We start from the raw sequence: 23,880 nt of genomic DNA on the forward strand, positions 1-23,880 counted from the left end.
CTCACCTTAGAAGAAGTTCAGGGCTGGGGCATTATGAAAATTGAAAATTAGGAGGGAAATGCACTGAATTAGTTGTGCATGCAAAATTGCAGAGTACTTGCCCACATTGCATATGGATCTAGTCTGTACTATGAGCTGACAGCTTTCATGTGAACTAAAGTTCAGGAAATTCATCCAAAAATGTAAACATCTCTATAGATGTTATATTTCATTAAAAGATTAAAAGACAACGAAAGATTACAAACAAACTGCAAAAAAAAATCCTGATTGAGATAAGAGGGCACAATTATTCTCCATTACTGGAAGAATGCGAGTAGGCAATGAAGTACAAATCATATTCCACAGAGATTACATGATTGTCATTTACAAACCAGCAAACTTTGAGTAGCAACATTTCAAAAATGTTCATTATCATAGAGTCAAAACAAACCAACTATAACTAACTCAAACAGGCCACCTTCCTGACAGGTCAACTTTACCCAAGTCTACACTTACAAAAGGGATGTTCTTACCTTTTTGCTCCTTACAATGGAGTCTTTATAGGTAGCTCTTTCCTTTTTGTTTCTAAAAGTTTACCACCATGATCCTCTACCATTCCCAAGATTACTGACTGTGAAGCTAACTTTTAATAAGTAATGAACCTATCCTGGTTATGTGCCTATGATCCTACTGAAACACAGAACTCCTCACATTCAATATGCTACTACCATGTAACAGTCAGATTATTCTATTTGTAGTCTCCACACTTTCTCTCCAAACTATATAAACTTGTGCAAAAATTTCCTGCCACAATGCTTCCAGGTGCTCTGAATTCCTGAACTAATCACTTCAGTGGTTTCATAAGCAGCACTAGTAAATTTAAACAGATTATTTTGCTTATGATAACCCTATCACTCAAAAACATGGTGGACTATGGCATTCCACCTCAAAAGCAAAGAGACAGCATTGCATAGCACACTTTCCATGACGATGGCCACAACTCCACTAAATGTTAAAAGCAGTAACTTGGAAGAAAGAAAATCTGAAGATAACTTAGGTGTCTAAATTCATATATGCTCTTTCCTCTCTCCTCCACATTTTTCGATGCTGCAAAATGGAGGAGTCAATGATGTTCTATCTGAAAGTTACAGGATTACCAGTTTTCAGAGTAGCAGCCGTGTTAGTCTGTATTCGCAAAAAGAAAAGGAGTACTTGTAGCACCTTAGAGACTAACAAATTTATTAGAGCATAAGCTTTCGTGAGCTACAGCTCACTTATGTTAGATCTTGCTCTCTTTAATTTAATACAAAATAGTTTTAAAAGATTGTGGGCATATGTAGGAGCCATCTCATATGCATTTTTGAATGAAGACTTTATGCAGACCGTATGGAACTTCGCAAAAGTTCCTGTGTGCAAGTCCCTGTGTGTCCTCACCCATTCTGTTGGAAGCACTGCTCTCTAGTCATGTTCTGAGATGCATGGAATTTTTTAAACTTTAGACCTGTTGATTTTTACTTGATTCAAACTAAATCACTTCCAAACAAAATCCTGAAATATATTTTGCTCCATGCGTTTTTTCCATCACAAGTTTACTTTAATTAAACTATACTATTTATGTCAAGTTTTAAAACACATTTGCTAAGTACGGTTTTGTAATCACTTCTATTATATCATCTATTTTTAAATTCTGCAAAACAGCTAGACAGTAGAAGAAAAGACACTAAATACTGTATATCTGAGCAATCAATTAATAACTTCTTAGATTTTTAATATTTAAATATAATAGTTTGCACAGGAAAAAAGCTCCAGAAAATAAGACAAACCCTGATTTTAAAAACATCAACTGAATTTATTAAACAGATACAGCTGAGTTAGAATAAAACAGCTCAGGTACCGTACAGTGGTGACAAGAGTAAATTACATTCCTGTCACTTCCCTGAAAATCATTAGAAGATAGCAGGTCAGATCCTCAGCTGGTGTAAATTGATGCAACTAGACTAATTTCCACCAGCTGACGATCTTGCCTTTTATTTTCTATAAAGCATGCCTGCTTGTTGTGTAGTGACTCTGCATATAATTTTATATTATAGGCCTCATTCAACCTGACACAATAATTCTTCTCTTTGCTACTTACCTGGAACAAGAACAACTGACTCTTTGGACCGGATCCACAAAATTCCAAGAAACAGTGTTGCTTGGGACATCTTCCTCCAGATTTGAAGTAGTAATCTGACTCCTCCTAATGGGAATACAAATAAATATTATGCAAATTATCACCTCATACACAATGTCATTTTATTAATAAACTGTAGATCTTGTTGATATTTGTGTATTCCTCAAACAAATGTGTAGAAAGAATAGTAAATATGGCAGGCGACCGGCTTGGCTTAACAGTGAAATCCTTGCTGATCTTAAACACAAAAAAGAAGCTTACAAGAAGTGGAAGATTGGACAAATGAACAGGGAAGAGTATAAAAATATTGCTCAGGCATGCAGGAGTGAAATCAGGAAGGCCAAATCACACTTGGAGTTGCAGCTAGCAAGAGATGTTAAGAGTAACAAGAAGGGTTTCTTCAGGTATGTTAGCAACAAGAAGAAAGTCAAGGAAAGTGTGGGCCCCTTACTGAATGAGGGAGGTAACCTAGTGACAGAGGATGTGGAAAAAGCTAATGTACTCGATGCTTTTTTTTGTCTCTGTCTTCACAAACAAGGTCAGCTCCCAGACTACTGCACTGGGCAGCACAGCATGGGGAGGAGGTGACCAGCCCTCTGTGAAGAAAGAAGTGGTTCGGGAATATTTAGAAAAGCTCGACGAGCACAAGTCCATGGGGCCAGATGCGCTGCATCCGAGAGTGCTAAAGGAGTTGGCGGATGTGATTGCAGAGCCATTGGCCGTTATCTTTGAAAACTCATGGCGATTGGGAGAGGTCCTGGACGACTGGAAAAAGGCTAATGTAGTGCCCATCTTTAAAAAAGGGAAGGAGGAGGATCCGGGGAACTACAGGCCAGTCAGGACCTCACCTCAGTCCCTGGAAAAATCATGGAGCAGGTCCTCAAGGAATCAATTCTGAAGCACTTAGAGGAGAGGAAAGTGATCAGGAACAGTCAGCATGGATTCACCAAGGACAAGTCATGCCTCACTAATCTAATTGCCTTCTATGATGAGATAACTGGCTCTGTGGATGAGGGGAAAGCAGTGGACATGTTGTTCCTTGACTTTAGCAAAGCTTTTGACACAGTCTCCCACAGTAAGTTAAATAAATATGGGCTGGATGAATGGACTATAAGATGGATAGAACGTTGGCTAGATTGTCGGGCTCAACGGGTAGCGATCAATGGCTCCATGTCTAGTTGGCAGCCGGTATCAAGTGGAGTGCCCCAAGGGTCCGTCCTCGGGCCAGTTTTATTCAATATCTTCATTAATGATCTGGAGGATGGTGTGGATTGCACCCTCAGCAAGTTTGCAGATGACACTAAACTGGGAGGAGAGGTAGATACGCTGGAGGGTAGGGATAGGATACAGAGGGCCCTAGACAAATGAGAGGATTGGGACAAAAGACATCTGATGAGGTTCAACAAGGACAAGTGCAGAATCCTGCACTTAGGATGGAAGAATCCCATGCACCGCTACAGACTAGGGACCGAATGGCTAGGCAGCAGTTCTGCAGAAAAGGACCTAGGGGTTACAGTGGACGAGAAGCTGGATATGAGTCAACAGTGTGCCCTTGTTGCCAAGAAGACCAATGGCATTTTGGGATGTATAAGTAGGGGCACTGCCAGCAGATCGAGGGACGTGATTGTTCCCCTCTATTTGACATTGGTGAGGCCTCATCTGGAGTACTGTGTCCAGTTTTGGGCCCCACACTACAAGGATGTGGAAAAATTGGAAAATGTCCAGTGGAGGGCAACAAAAATGATTAGGGGACTGGAACACATGACTTATGAGGAGAAGCTGAGGGAACTAGGATTGTTTAGTCTGCGGAAGAGAAGAATGAGGGGGGATTTGATAGCTGCTTTCAACTACCTGAAAGGGGGTTCCAAAGAGGATGGATCTAGACTGTTCTCAGTGGTAGCAGATGACAGAACGAGGAGTAATGGTCTCAAGTTGCAGTGGGGAAGATGTAGGTTGGATATTAGGAAAAACCTTTTCACTAGGAGGATGGTCAAACACTGGAATGCGTTACCTAGGGAGGTGGTGGAATCTCCTTCCTTAGAAGTTTTTAAGGTCAGGCTTGACAAAGCACTGGCTGGGATGATTTAGTTGGGGATTGGTCCTGCTTTGAGCAGGGGGTTGGACTAGATGACCTCCTGAGGTCCCTTCCAACTCTGATATTCTATGATTCTATGAAATCTATGCCACGCCCTATGCCTTCACCTATGCCTCAGAATTTTGAATACAACAGTCTTTACCTCAGCCAAATATGAAAATTTACTCTTGATCCACAAAGGGGTATCACATAGCCTATATCTGGAGTTTGAGCAAAAAAGTCACAGGGCAGGCAATACATGTAACAATTAAAATTGCATTCAGAAATGTTATTGAATGGGCCAATGAGGAAATTACATGGAAATAACAGAGGTAAAACTTGTTGGAACATCTGTACATCATCCCATTGTGAGATATTTTAAACCTCCAGAAATGAAAAGCTAGTCCACTAATAGCAATGATCCACCATGCACGCTGCGTTTGAGTTATATCCTGCCAAATACAAATATATCCTTCCAAATGTTTACATCTATAAATATATATAATGTTAAAAATATAAACTTTAGCAGGCTATTTGTCCTTAGGTCATCTACCCTCCAGACCTAGTAATTTTGTATTTCTAATGTGAAGTAATGTTAGCGTGTGAGTAACCAAGAGCGGAATTTGGCTACATGTGTAATGCTCAGACAGCCAGAGGTGAAATGAGCTAAACAACTGAATAGACACCATTATTGTCACTATTACTTGTTCTCAAGCTAAAACAATTGGAAATTTTCTGAGATAACACTACCTTGCATTATTCACTTTAAATAGCGAGGTATAGGAAATAATGCAAATAATGAGGTAGCATCTAAGGCAAAACTAGCAAGTTTTTAAGTGTGACAGCTGTACTATTATTAATAAAGAACATGAGCAGAATTACTCCCTTACTTGGACTGTGACCTGTTAAGAATGCATTCCTTCCAGACTCTGTGGACCATATGATTGTGGAATTTTGGAGGAATCTTCCCTGATTTCTTTGGACTGTGCAGAGTGACTGCCCCCTCCTGTGAAGCTGAATGGCTGACAGAGCTCTGAGTACCTCCACTTTCACCTGCAAAAAAATAATAATATATAAATGAAAAAAATCAAATAGTATTGTAGACAAGAGTAACAGCAGCTATAACATTAGATTTTTCTGAAAGAGCTTTTCAGCTTATAGGTTGATGAGTTTACAAATGCTTGTGTTCACTAATAAAAACTTAGAGAAGTTTAAGAGTGTCACCAGCTATGAAAAGATCAGTAAACTATAGCTACAAGCAAAATTTGTGTCAGCACAGCAGACACGGCACTAGGGAGTGGAATTGTGTGATGTAGTTTTTCACTGTTGCTGGCTATTAAGTTTAACTTATAGAATCTTTCGTGGTCTTGTTAAAACAACAACTCGTCACAAGATACATGGTTTTATAAGAAAAGGCATCTACAGTATTAAAATACACCAGATTGTTTATTTGCACCATGTGTACTAAACACACATTGATACAAAGAGAAGAAGCAAGTTTTAATACAAGAGGCAAAGACATGAATGAATTATTAAGTGATAATACTTTCTCACATTTGGGGATGGAATTTTCACTCTCATTTTCTTTTTGTGCTTGATTTGCAATCACCACCACCAAAGGATTATGATTTTTATTTTGCACTTCATTTCTTTTCACCAGTGGAGTAAAACCTTGTTACTCATAGTATGAGCAAATGGTTCTGTTGTTCATTGAGAGAACTGTTTGGATAGTCTGAGACCCTAATATAGTCAGCTTTAAAACACAGACAGGAACAGCAGAGGGAGCTGTAAGTTCATTTAGCCTGTTAGATGCATAAACACTACCCTCTATGCTCAGGCTAGCTAAGAAGGTAATGATAGGAAGCTTTTAACAAGGTCAAATCTCTGTACAGAACTGTTTGTCCTTATGTCTGACACAATTTAAGAAGCCTTAGCAATAAAACACTGAAAATAGTCATCACTTCACTATATCAGAAGAAAGAAATCTACTGGTTTCTCTCTATAATTTGGCTTGCAAGCTACAGTGCTACTTTGTGTACAGGTTTCTTGACTCAGTTTCCTGTACAATTCTTGGTAATTGTAGATGTCTCTCTAGTAAGTTCAGATATTGTTTCTTGTTTCTCTGTTCTTAAAGGAAGCGATTGGAAAAGCAGCAATCATTAAAATCAAAGCATTCCCTGACTCACTAAAGCAGAGGTGGGCAAACTTTTTGGCCCAATGGCCACATCTGGGTACAGAAATTGTATGGCAGGCCATGAATGCTCACAAAATTGGGGTTGGGGTGCAGGAGGGGGTGAGGACTCTGGGGTGGGGCCAGAAATGAGGAGTTCAGGGTGCGGGAGGATGCTCCAGGCTGGGACTGAGGGGTTCAGAGGGCTGGGGCAAGGGTGTGTGGCTCAGAGGTGCAGGCTCCGGGAGGTGCTTACCTCAAGCAGAATGCTCCCAGAAGCAGCGGCATGTCCCCCCTCCAGTTCCTATCTGGAGGCGCGGCCAGGCGGCTCTGCTGTGCGCTGCCCATCCACAGGTGCCGCCCCTCCAAAGGGATTTGAGGGGGTGGCGCTTGGGGCAGGGGAAGCATGCAGAGCACAGCCCCCTGGCTGCCCTTATGCATAGGAGCCGGAGGAGGGACATGCTGCTGCTTCCGGGAGCCGCGCAAAGCCAGCCCCCAATCCTGCTCCCCAGCTGGAGCGGGGCAAGCCCCAGACCCTGGTCCCCAGCAGGAGCTCAAGGGTCAGATTAAAATACCCGCATGCTGTAGTTTACCGACCCCTGCACTAAAGTTTGTGGCTATAATAATGTATTTTGCTTGTTTTGGAATACATCATAATGTTGTTTTTGAACTTGACAGATCTGTGATGAAAAGTATCTTGACTGAATTAAACTGGATTAACCTTTCAAGTTTAGCAGATTCATTCTGCTGCTGGTGTCGGAATACATTTTCATAAACCACACTCTGGTACTGGTGTACTCTGTCATAATACCAACAAGATCCAAAAACTACACAATTACAACTATTATGAGGCACTAGTGGCAAGGTTATCAGTACACAAACTCTACACTTGAGCGTGTGACTTGATATGTTCCAGCATTTTGCAGTGCATTTTTAGAGACCTGTTGCATATTTTTCACTATATGGTGTGTGCCTAGATAGGATATATATATAATTGCCTATACGTAAATAATCAAAACTGGTTTGTTTCATTCACTGAAACTGAAATTTATAGTGGAAAATTACTGCCTAAAGGGTTGAAAAATATTATAAAAACTTGACAGATAATGGAGTAAATGCCAAAAGTCACTAGAGATCACTTTGCAATCCCAAGGGTAACTTCTTCCTATAAACTTAAAATCCCATTCCCTATATCCTTTAGCACTTGTTTTACTGTATGGTTTAAACATGTTTTAATAATGTGATGTTGCTTCCATTTGCTGAAACATCGCTATCATAGTTTGCAGAGTCATATTTACTTTCAGAGCTCCAACAGTAACAACCGTTGACAGCTTGGACTAAATTAACATTTTCCTTAATTTTTATGGCTTCTGACCCCCACTTTCACTTATCAATTTAATTATTATGCAAAACATACTTAGAACTCCTGAGATACTCTATGTTTAACGGAACTTCAATGCTAAAAAGATACAGTAATTTTTCAACATTTTAAAGCATTAAGAGAACCTGGGCACACTGTAACATATCAATATTTTAAAAATATATTTAAAGGTATTTTTATCTAAATCCGAATTCTGTGTATTTCTTGCAAAAACAGGCCACTCATCAAACTCTTAAAAATAACCAGAGCAAGTAGCTGTATTTTTTACTCAATTTTTAGTATCTGGGGTGGCATTAATTCTCTCACAAGAAGCACAGAATCCTGAAGTCAAGTTCTGGCACGTAAGGAAAAAGAAAATGATTTTCCACTATTGTGTTTTAAAACTGCATATAAATAAGTCTAACTACCCTGATTATAATGTAGGATCTTAAAGAGTTATAAATATATACTGAGAAGGCTTTTAGTTTTACTTTAATATTACTTATTTACTTTATTCTTTATGCCTTTTTTACTTCATTATTTCCTACATGCTGCAAATCTCTCTCTCTTTCCTATTACATTACACTAATGTACTCCCTATCTTACAAATCCTTTCTTTCTAAATATACTGTACCATCAGAGATATCCTGGGATGAGGTGCATCTATTTATGGCTGTGGTCCTATTTCAGTCAATAGCTAGCCAGTCAAAACTTAGTTTGTTTACTTTGTAGATTTTTTTACTATGAGACACATACACACACTTTAGGCTGGTAGGCCATCTTTCTTCTTTCTTTCTGCCTTCCTCCCCTCCTTCCTCTCTCTCTTGCCTTATGCAAAGCCCAAAGTATCACTATATTGCTCCCTCATTCTAACTTCCATTCCTTTTGGCTGTTGCCTATGAACAGCTCATTTTTAGCTAGTGAGATTACTTATGACATCTCAGCTAAATCAGCCAATCATCTCCTTCATCTCCTAGTTCATTTGCATTGCATCTTAGTATTTTAGAATACTTAACTTTTTAAAAATTAAACCAAACTTTAGCTCTATTTTTTTAGATGGTACATCACCTACAAAAACACCCAACTCAAAAGACTATACTTGTATCTTACTGTATATCAGAGTCTATTATCTGTTTCTACTTTTGAATCTGCGCACAGCAAAATTTGAATCCAAAAACGTAGACACTGTTTGCCACACAGAGATTCAAATGAAGAGTCAGAAAATTGACTCATATATATATATATATATATATATATATATATATATATATATATAAAAAACAGAATATTACAGTTAATTGAGATATGAGGTTATACCATATACCCCCCAACCCCAAACTATTTAAACTACTTAGTGATATGTGTGTGTATATACAGATAGGTTCAGAAGAGCACATAAACACACTTATAAACATACACATATATATGGTATAAAGATACACAGTACGCATATGAGATGGTCAAGTTCAGGATCTTGACAAAAAGAAGAAAGGAGATCAGCAGAATACAGACCCTGGACTTCAGGAAAGCAGACTGACTCCCTCAGGGAACTGATGAGCAGGATCCCCTGTGAGGCTAATATGAGGGGAAAAGGAGTCCAGAAGTGCTGGATGTATTTTAAAGAAGCCTTATTGAGGTTATAGGGACAAACCATCCTGATGTGCAGAAAGAATAGCAAATATAGCAGGCAACCAGCTTGGCTTAACAGAGAAATCTTCAGTGAGCTTCAACACAAAAAGGAAACTTACAAGAAGTGGAAATTTGGACAGATGACTAGGGAGGAGAATAAAAATATTGTTTGAGCATGCAGGGGTTTAATCAGGAAGGCCAAAGCACAATTGGAGTTGCAGCTAGCAAGGGATGTGAAGGGTAACAAGAAAGGTTTCTACAGGTATGTTAACAAGAAAGAGATCAGGGAAAGTGTGGGACCCTTACTGAATGGGGGAGGCAACCTAGTGACAGAGGATGTGGAAAAAGTTGAAGTACTTAATGCTTTTTTTCCCCTCGGTCTTCGCAGACAAGGTCAGCTCCCAGACTGCTGCACTGGGCAGCACAGTATGGGGAGGAGGTGAGCAGCCCTCAGTGGTGAAAGAACAAGTTAAGGACTATTTAGAAAAGCTGGATATGCACAAGTCCATAGGTCCAGATCTAATGGATTTGAGGGTGCTGAGGGAGTTGGCTGATGCGATTGCAGAGCCATTGGCCATTATTCTGAAAACTCGTGGCGATTGGGGGAGGTCCCGGATGACTGGAAAAAGGGAAATATAGTTCCCATCTTTAAAAAAGGAAAGAAGGAGAATCTGGGGAACTACAGATCCGTCAGCCTCACCTCAGTCCCTGGAAACATCATGGAGCAGGTCCTCAAGGAATCCATTTTGAAGCACTTGAAGGAGAGGAAGGTGATCAGGAACAGTCAACATGGATTCACCACGAGCAACTCATGCTTGACCAACCTGATTGCCTTCTATGATGAGATTACTGGCTCTGTGGATATGGGGAAAGCGGTGGACGTGATATATCTTGACTTTAGCAAAGCTTTTGATATGGTCTCCAACAGTATTCTTGCCAGCAAGTTAAAAAAGTATGGATTAGATGAATGAACTATAAAGTGGATCAAAAGCTGGCTAGATCATCAGGCTCAACGGGTAACAATCAACGGCTCAATGTCTAGTTGGCAGCTGGTATCAAGCAGAGTGCCCCAGAGGTCGGTCCTGGGGCCAGTTTTGTTCAACATCTTCATTAATGATCTGGATGATGGGATGGATTGAACCTTAGCAAGTTTGCAGGTGACACTAAGCTGGCGAGAGAAGTAGATATGCTGGAGGGTAGGGACAGGGTCCAGAGTGACCTGGACAAATTGGAGGATTAGGCCAAAAGAAATCTGATGAGGTTCAACAAGGACAAGTGCAGAGTCCTGCAGTTAGGACGGAAGAATCCCATGCACTGCTACCGACTGGGGACTAACTGGCTAAGTGACAGTTCTGCAGAAAAGGACCTGGGGATTACAGTAGATAAGAAGCTCGATATGAGTCAACAGTGTGCCCTTGTTACCAAGAAGGCTAATGGTATATTGGGCTGCATTAGTAGGAGCATAACCAGCAGATCAAGGGAAGTGATTATTCCCCTCTATTTAGCACTGGTGAGGCCACATTTAGAGTATTGTGTCCAGTTTTGCCCCCCCCCCCCCGAAAGGATGTGGACAAATTGGAGAGAGTCCAGCGGAGGGCAAGAAAAATGGTTAGGGGGCTGAGACACATGACTTATGAGGAGAGGCTGAGGGAACTGGGCTTATTTAGTCTGCAGAAGAGAAGAGTGGGGGGGGGATTTGATAGCAGCCTTCAACTACTTGAAGGGGGGTTCCAAAGAGGATGGAGCTAGGCTGTTTTTAGTGGTGGCAGATAACAGAACAAGAAGCAATGGTCTCAAGTTGCAGTGGGGGAGGTCAAGGTTGGTATTAGGAAAAACTATTTCACTAGGAGGGTGGTGAAGCATTGCAATGGGTTACCTACGGAGGTGGTGGAATCTCCATCCTTAAAGGTTTTTAAGGGACAGCTTGACAAAACCCTGGTTGGGATGATTTAGTTGGTGTTGATCGTGCTTTGAGCAGGGGGTTGTACTAGATGACCTCGCAAGGTCTTTTCCAACCCTAATCTTCTATGATTCTATGATATACAGAGTAAGAACTTTACCTATACTGTGCTGTGAAACTTTAAGCCCTGAATAACTTCACAATAAAAATTCATAGATTTATACTTTTTGTATTTGTCATACAGCTCACATTCAGCATGTGACTGGACTTCAAAAAAGCAGACTTTAACAAAGTCAGAGAACTGGTAGGCAAGGTCACATGACAAGAAAATCTATGGGATAAAAGAGATCAGGCAGTTTCTCAAGGAGACAATATTAAAACACACAACTGCAAACTATTCCAATTTCAAGAAAAGTCAGGAAGAATAGTACGAGGCTGATATGGCTCCATCAAGAGCTCTATAATGACCTGAAAATCCAAAAGGAATTGTATAAAAAGTGGAAACGCAGAAGACTTGCTAAGGAGGAGTTCAAAAGAATAGCACAAGCTAGGAATAAAACCAGAAAGGCTAAGGCACAAAATGAGCTCCACCTATCAAGGGATATAAAAGGCAACAAGAAGAAGTTCTTTAAATACACTAGGAACCAGAGAAAGATGAAGGAAAGCATAGGTCCTCAATTTATCAGGGAAGGAGCGCCTATAACTGATGAGATCAAGAAGGCTAAGCCTATTTTGCTTCAATGTTCATTAAGAAGGTTAAATAGTGGCCATATACTCAATAAAATTAATATTAACAACCAGGACGAAGGAATGCAAGCCAAAATAAGGAAAGAAATGGTTAAAGAATATTTAGATGAGGTAGATATATTCAAGTCTGTAGAGCTTGATGAAATTCATCCTTGGGTACTTAAAGAACTAGCTGAAACAATCTCAGAACTGTTAGCAATTATCTTTGAGAACTCATGGAGGATGGGTGAGGTCCCAGAGGACAGGAGAAGGGCAAACTTAGTAGCTAGCTTTAAACAGAGGAACAAAGAGGATCCAGGGAATTATAGACCAATCAGCCTAACTTCAACATCTGAAAAGATATGGCAACAATTATTAAACAATCAGTTTTTAAGAACCTAGATGATAACAGGGTTAAAAGGAATAGCCAGCATGGGATTGTCAAGAACAAATCATGCCAAAGCAACCTAATTTCCTTCTTTGAGAGGGTTACTGGTTGTGGGGGAAAGGGGAGAAGCAATAGATGTGACATATCTTGATTTTACTAAGGCTTTTGACACAGTGCCACATGACATTTTCTTAAGACAACTAGGAAAACATAATCTGAATGAAATTATTATAAAGTGGCTCCCCAACTGGTTGAAATACCATATTCAACCAGTAGTTATCACTACTTTCCTGTCAAACTGCAAGTGCGTATCTAGTGGTCCCCTTGGGTAAGTCCTGGGTCTGGTACTGTTCAATACTTTCATTAAAAACTTGAATAATGGAACAGAGAACATACTTATAAAATCTGTGGATGACACCAAATTGGAGGAATTGCAAGCACTTTGGAGGACAAGATTAGAATGCAAAACAACCTTGAGAAATTAGAGAACTGGTCTGGAATCAACAAGACAAAATTCAGTAAGAACAAGTGCAAGGTACTTCACTTAGGAAGGAAAAACTATATGCACAACTACAAAATGGGGAATAACTGGCTAGGTGGTATTACTGCTATAAAGGATCTAGGGGTTACAGTGGATCACAAATTGAATATCAGTAGTGACACGGTTGCAAAAAAAGGCTAATGCCATTCTTGGATGTATCAACAGGAGTGTTAAATATAAGAGACAAGAGGTAATTGTCCCACTCTATTTGGCATTGGTGAGGCCTCAGATGGAGTACTGTGAACAATACTTTAGGTGGCTAGGAAAGCTGTGGACAAATTGGAGAGACTACAGAGGAAAGCAACAGAAATGATGAAAAGCTGTTCTCTAAGGAAAAGTTCAAAAAACTGGGCATGTTTAGTCTTGAGAAAAGAAGACTGAGGGGGGACTTGATAACACGCTTGAAATATGCTAAAGGCTGTTATAAAGTTGACAGTGATCAGGAGGGATAGCTCAGTGGTTTGAGCATTGGCCTGCTAAACCCAGGGTTGTGAGTTCAACCCTTGAGGGGGCCATTTAGGGATCTGGGGCAAAAATGGGGATTGGTTCTGCTTTGAGCAGTGGGTTGGACTAGATGACCTCCTGAGGTCCCTTCCAATTCTAATATTCTAGTCAATTATTCTCATTGCCACTGAAGTTGGACAAGACGTAATGGACTTAATCTGCAGCAAGGGATCTATATGTTAGATATTAGGAAAAACCTAACTATAAGGGCAGTTAAGTTCTGGAATATGTTTCCGAGGGAAGTTATGGAATTCCCATCATTGCAAGTTTTTAAGAAAAGTTGGACATGGTCTGTGTGTTTTTGGTCCTGCCTCAGCAGTGGAGGCTGGACTTGATGACTACTCAACGTCCCTTCCAGCCCTACATTTCTATGATACTGTGTTATTCAAATTACTAGTTTGCATTGTAATTTATATTGTTTCTGCATGATTGTCCAATGCCCTTGTCACTAAGCCCCAGTATGTTTAGTTTGCAACTGACTTGGGTTCTTTTAAGCAGAATGTTTAAAGTCAATATTCAATCTGCGTAACTCGAAGGGACACTATAGACGGATGTGATTTTAAGAATCCACTGAGATAATAAACATGAACTGTTCCAAGACAAGATGCTAACAGATGAAAGTTATCCAAAATTTCCATTGCTGAGCATACTATAACGATCCTGCATACATGACTCCATTTAGAGCATCTTCTATGAATCCAAATCATAATTCCTACACTGAGGTTTAAATTAAAAAACATGCCAGTGCTTCTGAAATCAGGGAATGTATTAATAAATAAATTTTGGTGACTGGCAAATCTCTAAAGTCAAATGATGCAAAGAGCATAATCCAGAACTGATCTACACAAAAACTTTTTGTAGCTTCATAGTAACCTTTGTGGCAACTAAGTGTACAGTCATGTAGTATGAGGATCAAAAAGAGATAGATGAACTTCTTGGAAATAAAGATGTAGTTTACATGCAACTGTCTGCACTAAGAGTGTACTGGATAATGGAAGTATAGAAAATATGTAGCATAATAACAAAATAGAAGGCCAAAACCTCAACTAGTGTAAATTACTTAGCTCTACTAAAGTCAAGTACAATCCTTGGTGTCAGCTGTCACATAAGTGTGGACCCTGCTGGGATTCAAACTGTTATGAGCCTCAGATGCTTGGGACGAGTTTCCTTCATTCAGAAGAAATACGCAACTCCACTGGTCAGCGAGTTTTACATGTCCCCTTCTTTGTTCCATCCACATCCCATGAGAGTTCATTACATCCTCCAGCTACAGAGCCTGACCTTTTACCTTAAGCTGCAGAGACTCATTCTTTTTTTTCCTGGAGGTCCTTGGTTCAATACCCACGATGTTGGTCAATATAATGACCATCATTCAGATACTGGCATTGTTCCAATATTAATGCTTAATAAATTATATGGTGTTTTTCTTGTTTGTAATAATTTACAATGATTAACTAATTAATCCCTACATCCCCCTTAAGCAAGTATCCAATTAAGAACTCTGACAAGGCCTAATCCCTTCTACAGTCTCAGGTGTCCACGCTGTCTCATAAATGCAATAGATTTCCAATACACTGGGCTGAAATTAACTCTCACAAAACTGGTAACTCTTCTGTTCTGTGAACTCATGTGAAAGTCCCCGTGTTTTACTCATTAGCGTATTCTCTCTCTTTTTTCTGATGCTGTTCACACATTTATCCCCCAGCAATCATAATCTATGCAAAAATAAAAGCACACTATGCTGGAATACAGTTTAGTAAGTAACACCTCAGATGGTTCAAAGATTAAATTGACAAGAGATTATGGAACACTGCAATTCACTGAATCAGTTAAAGAATATTTAAAATGAGTTTTCAATAGGATGATTCAGGTCTCTTTGCTAGGTTTTTTGCTTACCTATGATGGCCTGCTCTGGGGAAGTGGGTGGAGTGAGAGGCATCCCACAATTACTGGAATCTTTCATGCTGCCAAGTCCCTGCTGACCCACACTGATGTGCCCTCCAGCACTGGCAGCACTCTGAGACAGGGGGATGTCATTCTGAGAGATGAGAACAAAAGCTGAAGGATACACCATTCGTACACCGCCTATAAAGAATAAGAACAGAAAGAAGAAAATAAGTCTTTTAAATTCTCCACTTATTATTCAGCTACCCAGGCTGGCCTTGATTGGTTTCAACATGCACTAGACAAACCTACTAGTCAAAATATAAAAGATCGAAAGAAGTTTACAGCCTGCATAATCATTCCTACATATTCATCCATCCCTTTATGATTAATAGGGAGCTGAAATAAGAAGCTTGATATTGTGATAATAGCATCAGGGATACAGGGAGTAAGAACCTTGAGGCAAGATAACTAGTCAGAATGCTCCAGTGTCAAGAGAGCCACAAAACCAGACAGGGAAATTATAAAGGTTGTTTCTGATTAATTAGATTTTTTTAAAATTATACGATGGAAATGTTCTTTAGGCAAAATACTAAATCTCACCAACAATGATTTCAACTGCCACAGGGAAATCGTCATCATATCCCAATTCCTCTTCCTCTTTCAGCCCCTCCTTCTTCTTCAGCACCATGGGGTAGAAATACTGCCATTCCTCAATCAATTTACGGGTTGCTGGGTCTGACATCTTGTATGCTTGGCCCGTCAATGTACCATTTAAACCATAAGGACTCAACAGAACTGAAAAATAAAACATACAATATGTAGATTTCAACTACAGAGCAATCACATCCCACTTCCCTTAGATTCATTCCCAGTCTTGTTTGAACTGTGATTTTAGATAGCTCTTTGCATTTTGTGTATTTTCCAAATATAGTGCACACAACTTCACTTTGTAAAATAATGGAATAAATATTAAGAGGGATAAAAATAACTATACATCAATGGAATAACAGAAGACATAGACTGGACCATCGCTATAGCGCGGATTCGTGTATAGCGCAGTCGAGGCGATGTATCCCAAATTAAAATATTTAAATTGGGATCCATGGCAACGCGTCCCCCACATTAATGCGGGACTGCACATGGATCCCGAACCCCAGATACAGTGAGGGTCCAGTGTACTTCTGAAGACATCCTGTAATAGCAGCCGTGTTAGTCTGAATCTGCAAAAAGAAAAAGTACTTGTGGCACCTTTTCTTTTTATCCTGTAATACACTATGTAATACTTTAAAAAAAAATTTTAATGTAAGTGCAATGTTTTCTTTTCCAAATTGCACAGGGCATTTTTATGGCTTACAACACTACACTGTAACCTAAAAATCTCTAACTTTAAGACTATATCAGGTATGTCTCTTTTTATATATTTTAAATGCTCGTTCTTCTCTTTGGTTATGCTCTGTATTTTCATCTTTTTTTCTAAAAAATCTGCATTTTGACAAATGCGTTGCATCACAAACAGCACACTGAAGGAAAAATAAAATGAGGGACTGTCACTCAACAAAAAAACCTCCAGTTCAATCAAATAATCTATGTTATCATAATCAATTATTTGTACTGCAGTAGCATTTAAGAACACTACCCATAGACCAGAGCCCACTGGACCTTGTGACACTGTGAGATGATATAAAATGTTCATACACACCTTTTCAATAACAGATCTTACAACAAAAATTACAGTTTGTTTTGTTGTACTTATTTCAGAAAATATTTGAATCTGATGAAGTTAATGACTAGAAAAACCTGGAAAACGTGACCTAACATTTATTTACAGCTAGCTATCGCACTAAAAATCTTAACAGGATTTTACCCCATGCCCCCAGTTTCCTGAGGGGAACTTTAATTCTATTTTAAAAATTACTGAGTTTTGTTTCTTATTCATTTCTGGATCTGTTTCCTGACACCATCACTGGGGCCAAATTAGGGGTTTTTGATATATAGGCATTAAAATAGGCACATAAACCACATGTTCTGCAAGTCTTTATACTTCCAGAGCTGCCACAGTCAAAAGTGCACTTACCTTGGAATGGTGCAGGTGAGGACTGGGCCATGTGGATATGCTCCTCATTGATCAGGTAGATTGGCTGGTGTTGGGCAATCTCCACACTTGTGCACACGTTGCTTTCCCCATGAAGGAAGAATGTGAAGGCGCAAGACAAATGTTCACTGGATAAAAAGAAATAAAAAACTGGTTCACTAGTATATCAATGAATGCGGGGGAAGAGAGGACAGATTTTGTAGCAGATGGGGGCCAGATTGGGTTGAAAACCCAGTTCTGTTGTTTCACTTAAGTAAACTGAACTCAGAACCACTGAAGATGACAATTACCAACTTCTGGCTAATGATGGAACAGTATTGACATCAACCTCAGAGACTCATTTTCCTACCCATTTCAATTAAAGAAAGCTCATTAAAAACAGCTGTCTGCAAGCAGAAGGCTTCAAGAAGTCAAAATATGGTTTCAGGAAGAAAAGGAAAGAGAACTCTTAGGACCAGAAATGAACTTCAACTGAGAACACGAATAGGGAAGAAGAACCTTTACTTATATGCCTAGGGAATATTGGTTTTTTTTTTAAAGTCACAGAAACTTGCTCAGATGGCAACGATCTCAATAAACTGGTGATCCAGGCCATCCATGACACTGCCATACACCGTCAAGAATAATGTTCAGTAAATAATAATGAAAATAAAATGTTCCCACTTAATCCACCACACAGAATTGCTTTGCATTACATTACAGCTAATCATTTGCTTAGATGTTGCTAATTGTAACGCCACACTTCTTAAATAAACAAACACCAGCCAAACAACAACAAAAAAACCATACAATTTTGCATTTTTTGTCTTCAATACAATCAGCTGAAAATATACAGAGTTGAATTTGTATTGTTCAGATAAATTATTGTAGGATTACAGTGGCAAGGCATTCTTTAATAGTTGTTGGCTTTGGCACTAAGCCAGCCACAACAACTACCTTCAGCTAAGGAAATAACACCAGCAACTGTAACAATTTCACTTCACAGTTTAAATCAACTAACTGCAGCATTGCAGTAAACTCTTTTTGAATTGTTGAACTAATAGTCTGGATCAGGATGCTGTTTAATCTCCCTAAATCTCTAAATCATTCTGCACTTTTTGTAAAACAAGTGTTTGCCCTTAAATAAAAGTTATGCTTCTGTTTAAAGGTTCACAACTGATGCCATAAAAAAGGAAAAAGTTCACTCTAGATCTGGGGGCAGGTTATTTTAAAAAGCATCAAAATGGAAGGTGGCTAAACTTCTATTCAATGTCCTCAGCATTGCATACCCTGTGTTTAGTAGCACTCTGTATCATTCAGCAATGGAAACTAGCAAGTTTTACTTGATTTCCATATGGCAACAGAAAAGACATTTTAAGTTTACTGTTCTACCACTTTTACAGTAGATTTAAACTAGCCACTAAATTTTTACAGCAAGCTGTAAAGGGAAAAGGAAATGGGTCATAGATTCATGGTATTTCTATTCAGTTACTCTGCTCGGGGGGCTGGGAGGGAAGAGAAAAACCCAAAACAAAACCAAACCCTCTGCTCATATAACAAATAAAATCATAAACAGAACCCAAAACATGTAATCAAAAATAATATTAGTCTCTGGACAAAGGATGATGCCCTTTTACATACATAGGCTTTAACTGCAAAATGATGAAAAGTCTGGTCTAAGATCAAGTGGAGATAGTCTCGGCAAAGAGTTCAGCGAGCAGCAGGTCAGACTTTCTAAAGTAGCTAGAAAAGCTATTTGTGAAGAAATCATTTTGAACTCTGGTCTTTAGGATATTACACAGGAATCCTTCTGATTCTACAAGCTTCCTACAATTTTGACTGTGAAAGTCCTACTTGCCTTCCATTGAAGTGAAGGAAAAATAGCCATCTGGGACCACATATTGACTCTTTCAAGCCTCTTGCAAAGCAGTCAGGCATGAACAAGTCATATTCATTCTCACACAACATTCACGACCTTCTATAAACATTGTCAAAGTAAGAAACAGACAAAATGGAAATTTAGGAAGATAAAGATACATATGTTTCCACAGTGGAGAGAATATAGTACATTGCACCTTTTGTCATTGGTGAACCAGATGACATCAAAATAAACTAAGCATTAACATCAACAGACTAAATAAGCAAAACTTCAGATAACTCAAAGAAATAACATATGGAACATGAATTACAGGGAGAGTGAAAATATAGGAAGGATTCCATTTCATGTTCCTGGAAACGTAACATTCTAAGATAACTAGCCCATTATTCATATATTGTACCCTAGCAGACAGTTACAAGTTTGATTAAAAGAAAAGGAGTACTTGTGGCACCATAGAGACTAACAAATTTATGCTCAAATAAATTTGTTAGTCTCTAAGGTGCCACAAGTACTCTTTTTCTTTTTGCGAATACAAACTAACACGGCTGCTACTCTGAAACCTGTCAAGTTTGATTAGTGAAATCAGGATCATTTATAAATCATTTACTAGATCCAAGTAAATCTGCCTGAGATATGTAGGCAAGAGAGAAAAAAAGAAAATCTTGCTTAGTCACGTTTTGGTTCTCTGTAGCCATTCTTGACCAGAGCTAATGAATTCCTAAAGGCAGAACTCTTCCTCTGCTGAGCAAATGTGTCCAGGGAAAGTAACATTTATCCATGTGTATAGTATTAGGCTTCTCCCCTTTTACTGTTATTAAGTCCTACTCCAGGGGGCTGTATTGCAATACTTTGCAAGAGAATAAACAGTTACATAAAGTGAATGTTCCCACTGGCAACAGACTCACTGTTTTAAGCACAGCTTTTAAAGACCAAAAACAATAAAGATCAAGGTTTGGGAACTCTACACACTTTTGGTAAGCTTCTGGCAGATTTTGTATAAAATATTTACTTTGCTAACAAACATGAGTTTTATTCCAAGAAAACAGTGTCAGTGCACAGTGTGATGTGCTCTTAGGCATGCAGATCCCAACATACTGACATTCTTGTCTTCAGTATATTTCATATAATTTGTTAAATACCAAGCTGCAGAAATCAATCCTGCTACAAAGTGTAAGACAGATCTACAAATAAAATACAATGGGAAGGGGAAGAAATTAACATGCTGAAAAAGTCAGCTTTCAGATCTTGTGAGACAGGCCAATCCTTGCTTACAGACAGACCCCCAACCTGAAGCAAATACTCACCAGCAACCACGTAACAGAACCACTAACCCAGGAACCTATCCTTCCAACAAAGCATGTTGCCAACTCTGTCCACATATCTATTCAGGGGACACCATCATAGGGCCTAATCACATCAGCCACACTATCAGAAGCTCGTTCACCTGCACATCTACCAATGTGATATATGCCATCATGTGCCAGTAATGCCCCTCTGCCATATACACTGGTCAAACTGGACGGTCTTTACGTAAAAATAAATGGACACAAATCAGACGTCAAGAATTATAACATTCAAAAACCAGTCGGAGAACACTTCAATCTCTTTGGTCACTCGATTACAGACCTAAAAGTTGCAATTCTTCAACAACAAAACTTCAAAAACAGACTCCAACGAGAGATTGCTGAATTGGAATTAATTTGCAAACTGGATATAATTAACTTAGACTAGAATAAAGACTGGGAGTAAATGGGTCATTACACAAAGTAAAACTATTTCCTAATAAGAAAAGGAGTACTTGTGGCACCTTAGAGACTAACAAATTTATTTGAGCATAAGCTTTCGTGAGCTACAGCTCACTCCATCGGATGCATTTGGTGGAAAATACAGAGGGGAGATTTATATACACACAGAGAGAATATGAAACAATGGGTTTTATCATACACACTGTAAGGAGAGTGATCACTTAAGATGAGCCATCACCAGCAGCGGGGGGAAGGGCGGGGGGCGGAAAGGAGGAAAACCTTTCATGGTGACAAGCAAGGTAGGCTATTTCCAGGAGTTAACAAGAACATCTGAGGAACAGTGGGGGGTGGGGGAGAAATAACATGGGGAAATAGTTTTACTTTGTGTAATGACTCATCCATTCCCAGTCTCTATTCAAGCCTAAGTTAATTGTATCCAATTTGCAAATTAATTCCAATTCAGCAGTCTCTCGTTGGAGTCTGGTTTTGAAGTTTTTTTTGTTGAAGGACAGCCACCCTCAGTTCTGTAATCGAGTGACCGGAGAGACTGAAGTGTTCTCCAACTGGTTTTTGAATGTTATAATTCTTGATGTCTGATTTGTGTCCATTTATTCTTTTACGTAGAGACTGTCCAGTTTGACCAATGTACATGGCAGAGGGGCATTGCTGGCACATGATGGCATATATCACATTGGTAGATGCGCAGGTGAACGAGCCTCTGATAGTGTGGCTGATGTGATTAGGCCGATAACGTCACGGCTAACCTGGTGGTTGAACTTTGTGACTTTGTCCTCACCCATAACTATTTCACATTTGGGAACAATGTATACCTTCAAATCAGCGGCACTGCGATGGGTACCCGCATGGTCCCACAGTATGCCAACATTTTTATGGCTGACTTAGAACAACGCTTCCTCAGCTCTCGTCCCCTAATGCCCCTACTCTACTTGCACTACATTGATGACATCTTCATCATCTGGACCCATGGAAAAGAAGCCCTTGAGGAATTCCACCATGATTTCAACAATTTCCATCCCACCATCAACCTCAGCCTGGACCAGTCCACACAAGAGATCCACTTCCTGGACACTACGGTGCTAATAAACAATGGTCACATAAACAGCACCCTATATCGGAAACCTACTGACCGCTATTCCTACCTACATGCCTCTAGCTTTCATCCAGATCATACCACACGATCCATTGTCTACAGCCAAGCTCTACGATATAACTGCATTTGCTCCAACCCCTCAGACAGAGACAAACACCTACAAGATCTCTATCATGCATTCCTACAACTACAATACCCACCTGCTGAAGTGAAGAAACAGACTGACAGAGCCAGAAGAGTACCCAGAAGTCACCTACTACAGGACAGGCCCAACAAAGAAAATAAGAGAACGCCATTAGCCATCACCTTCAGCCCCCAACTAAAACCTCTCCAACGCATCATCAAGGATCTACAACCTATCCTGAAGGACGACCCATCACTCTCACAGATCTTGGGAGACAGGCCAGTCCTTGCTTACAGACAGCCCCCCAATCTGAAGCAAATACTCACCAGCAACCACACACCACACAACAGAACCACTAACCCAGGAACCTATCCTTGCAACAAAGCCCGTTGCCAACTCTGTCCACATATCTATTCAGGGGACACCATCATAGGGCCTAATCACATCAGCCACACTATCAGAGGCTCGTTCACCTGCGCATCTACTAATGTGATATATGCCATCATGTGCCAGCAATGCCCCTCTGCCATGTACATTGGCCAAACTGGACAGTCTCTACGTAAAAGAATGAATGAACACAAATCAGATGTCAAGAATTATAACATTCAAAAACCAGTTGGAGAACACTTCAATCTCTCCGGTCACTCGATTACAGAACTGAGGGTGGCTATCCTTCAACAAAAAAACTTCAAAAACAGTCTCCAACAAGAGACTGCTGAATTGGAATTAATTTGCAAACTGGATACAATTAACTTAGGCCTGAATAGAGATTGGGAATGGATGAGTCATTACACAAAGTAAAACTATTTCCCCATGTTATTTCTCCCCCGCACCCCACCCCCCCACTGTTCCTCAGATGTTCTTGCTAACTGCTGGAATTAGCCTACCTTGCTTGTCATCATGAAACGTTTTTCTCCTCCCCCCCCCCGCTGCTGGTGATGGCTCATCTTAAGTGATCACTCTCCTTACAGTGTGTATGATAAAACCCATTGTTTCATGTTCTCTCTGTGTGTGTATAAATCTCCCCTCTGTTTTTTCCACCAAATGCATCCGATAAAGTGAGCTGTAGCTCACGAAAGCTTATGCTCAAATAAATTTGTTAGTCTCTAAGGTGCCACAGGTACTCCTTTTCTTAGTCCCAGTTACACTTTCTCTAAACTATGAAGACTCCACAAAGAATATTTTTCATACAATTCTTATAGTTATGCACATGAGACATTCCCCTGTAAGAAACTACATAAGTACAACAGAACACACATAGGACTAAACTTACAAAAGTGCTCAGCATCCGCTGTCAGGGCCAGATTTTCAGAAGAGCTCAGCACATTGGGTGCTGAGCTCTTTAAAATATCTGGTCCCAGCTGTGGATAACGAACCCTGGAAAATCTAGGCCACACCGTAAATGTATTTTTTATGTTATCTTACTTTTTTTGTATTTTTCTTGTCTCTCCGACATTCTTCAGGATGCCAGAAACCACCATGCATGTGAAATAGTCTTCCAACTACTCCACAAGTCACTATGAGGAGGCTACAAGCTTGATACTTCACTGCATTGTGTTATCATTTACACCTGAGCAAAAAGAGTGAAATGCGAGCGTAAAAGCTTACCAAATCTGAAT

The 23,880-nt window shown here is 39.7% G+C and overlaps 1 protein-coding gene across 4 annotated transcripts in view; it reads right to left on the reverse strand.

Moving 5' to 3' along the window:
- MED13L (mediator complex subunit 13L) overlaps positions 1 to 23,880 on the reverse strand; it is a 415,135-nt gene that overhangs the window by 79,858 nt on the left and 311,397 nt on the right. For all 4 annotated transcript variants that reach the window (XM_038373355.2, XM_038373354.2, XM_043497783.1 and 1 more), the window contains exons 5-9: positions 17,406 to 17,551; positions 15,932 to 16,126; positions 15,341 to 15,529; positions 5,117 to 5,279; positions 2,114 to 2,218 (exon numbers count right to left, since the gene is read on the reverse strand). In XM_038373355.2, coding sequence (XP_038229283.1) covers positions 2,114 to 2,218; positions 5,117 to 5,279; positions 15,341 to 15,529; positions 15,932 to 16,126; positions 17,406 to 17,551 — 798 coding nt within the window. The remainder of the gene's footprint in view (positions 1 to 2,113; positions 2,219 to 5,116; positions 5,280 to 15,340; positions 15,530 to 15,931; positions 16,127 to 17,405; positions 17,552 to 23,880) is intronic.

This window comes from Dermochelys coriacea, chromosome 15, assembly GCF_009764565.3.
Source record: "Dermochelys coriacea isolate rDerCor1 chromosome 15, rDerCor1.pri.v4, whole genome shotgun sequence".
NCBI classification, from domain to species: domain Eukaryota; kingdom Metazoa; phylum Chordata; order Testudines; family Dermochelyidae; genus Dermochelys; species Dermochelys coriacea.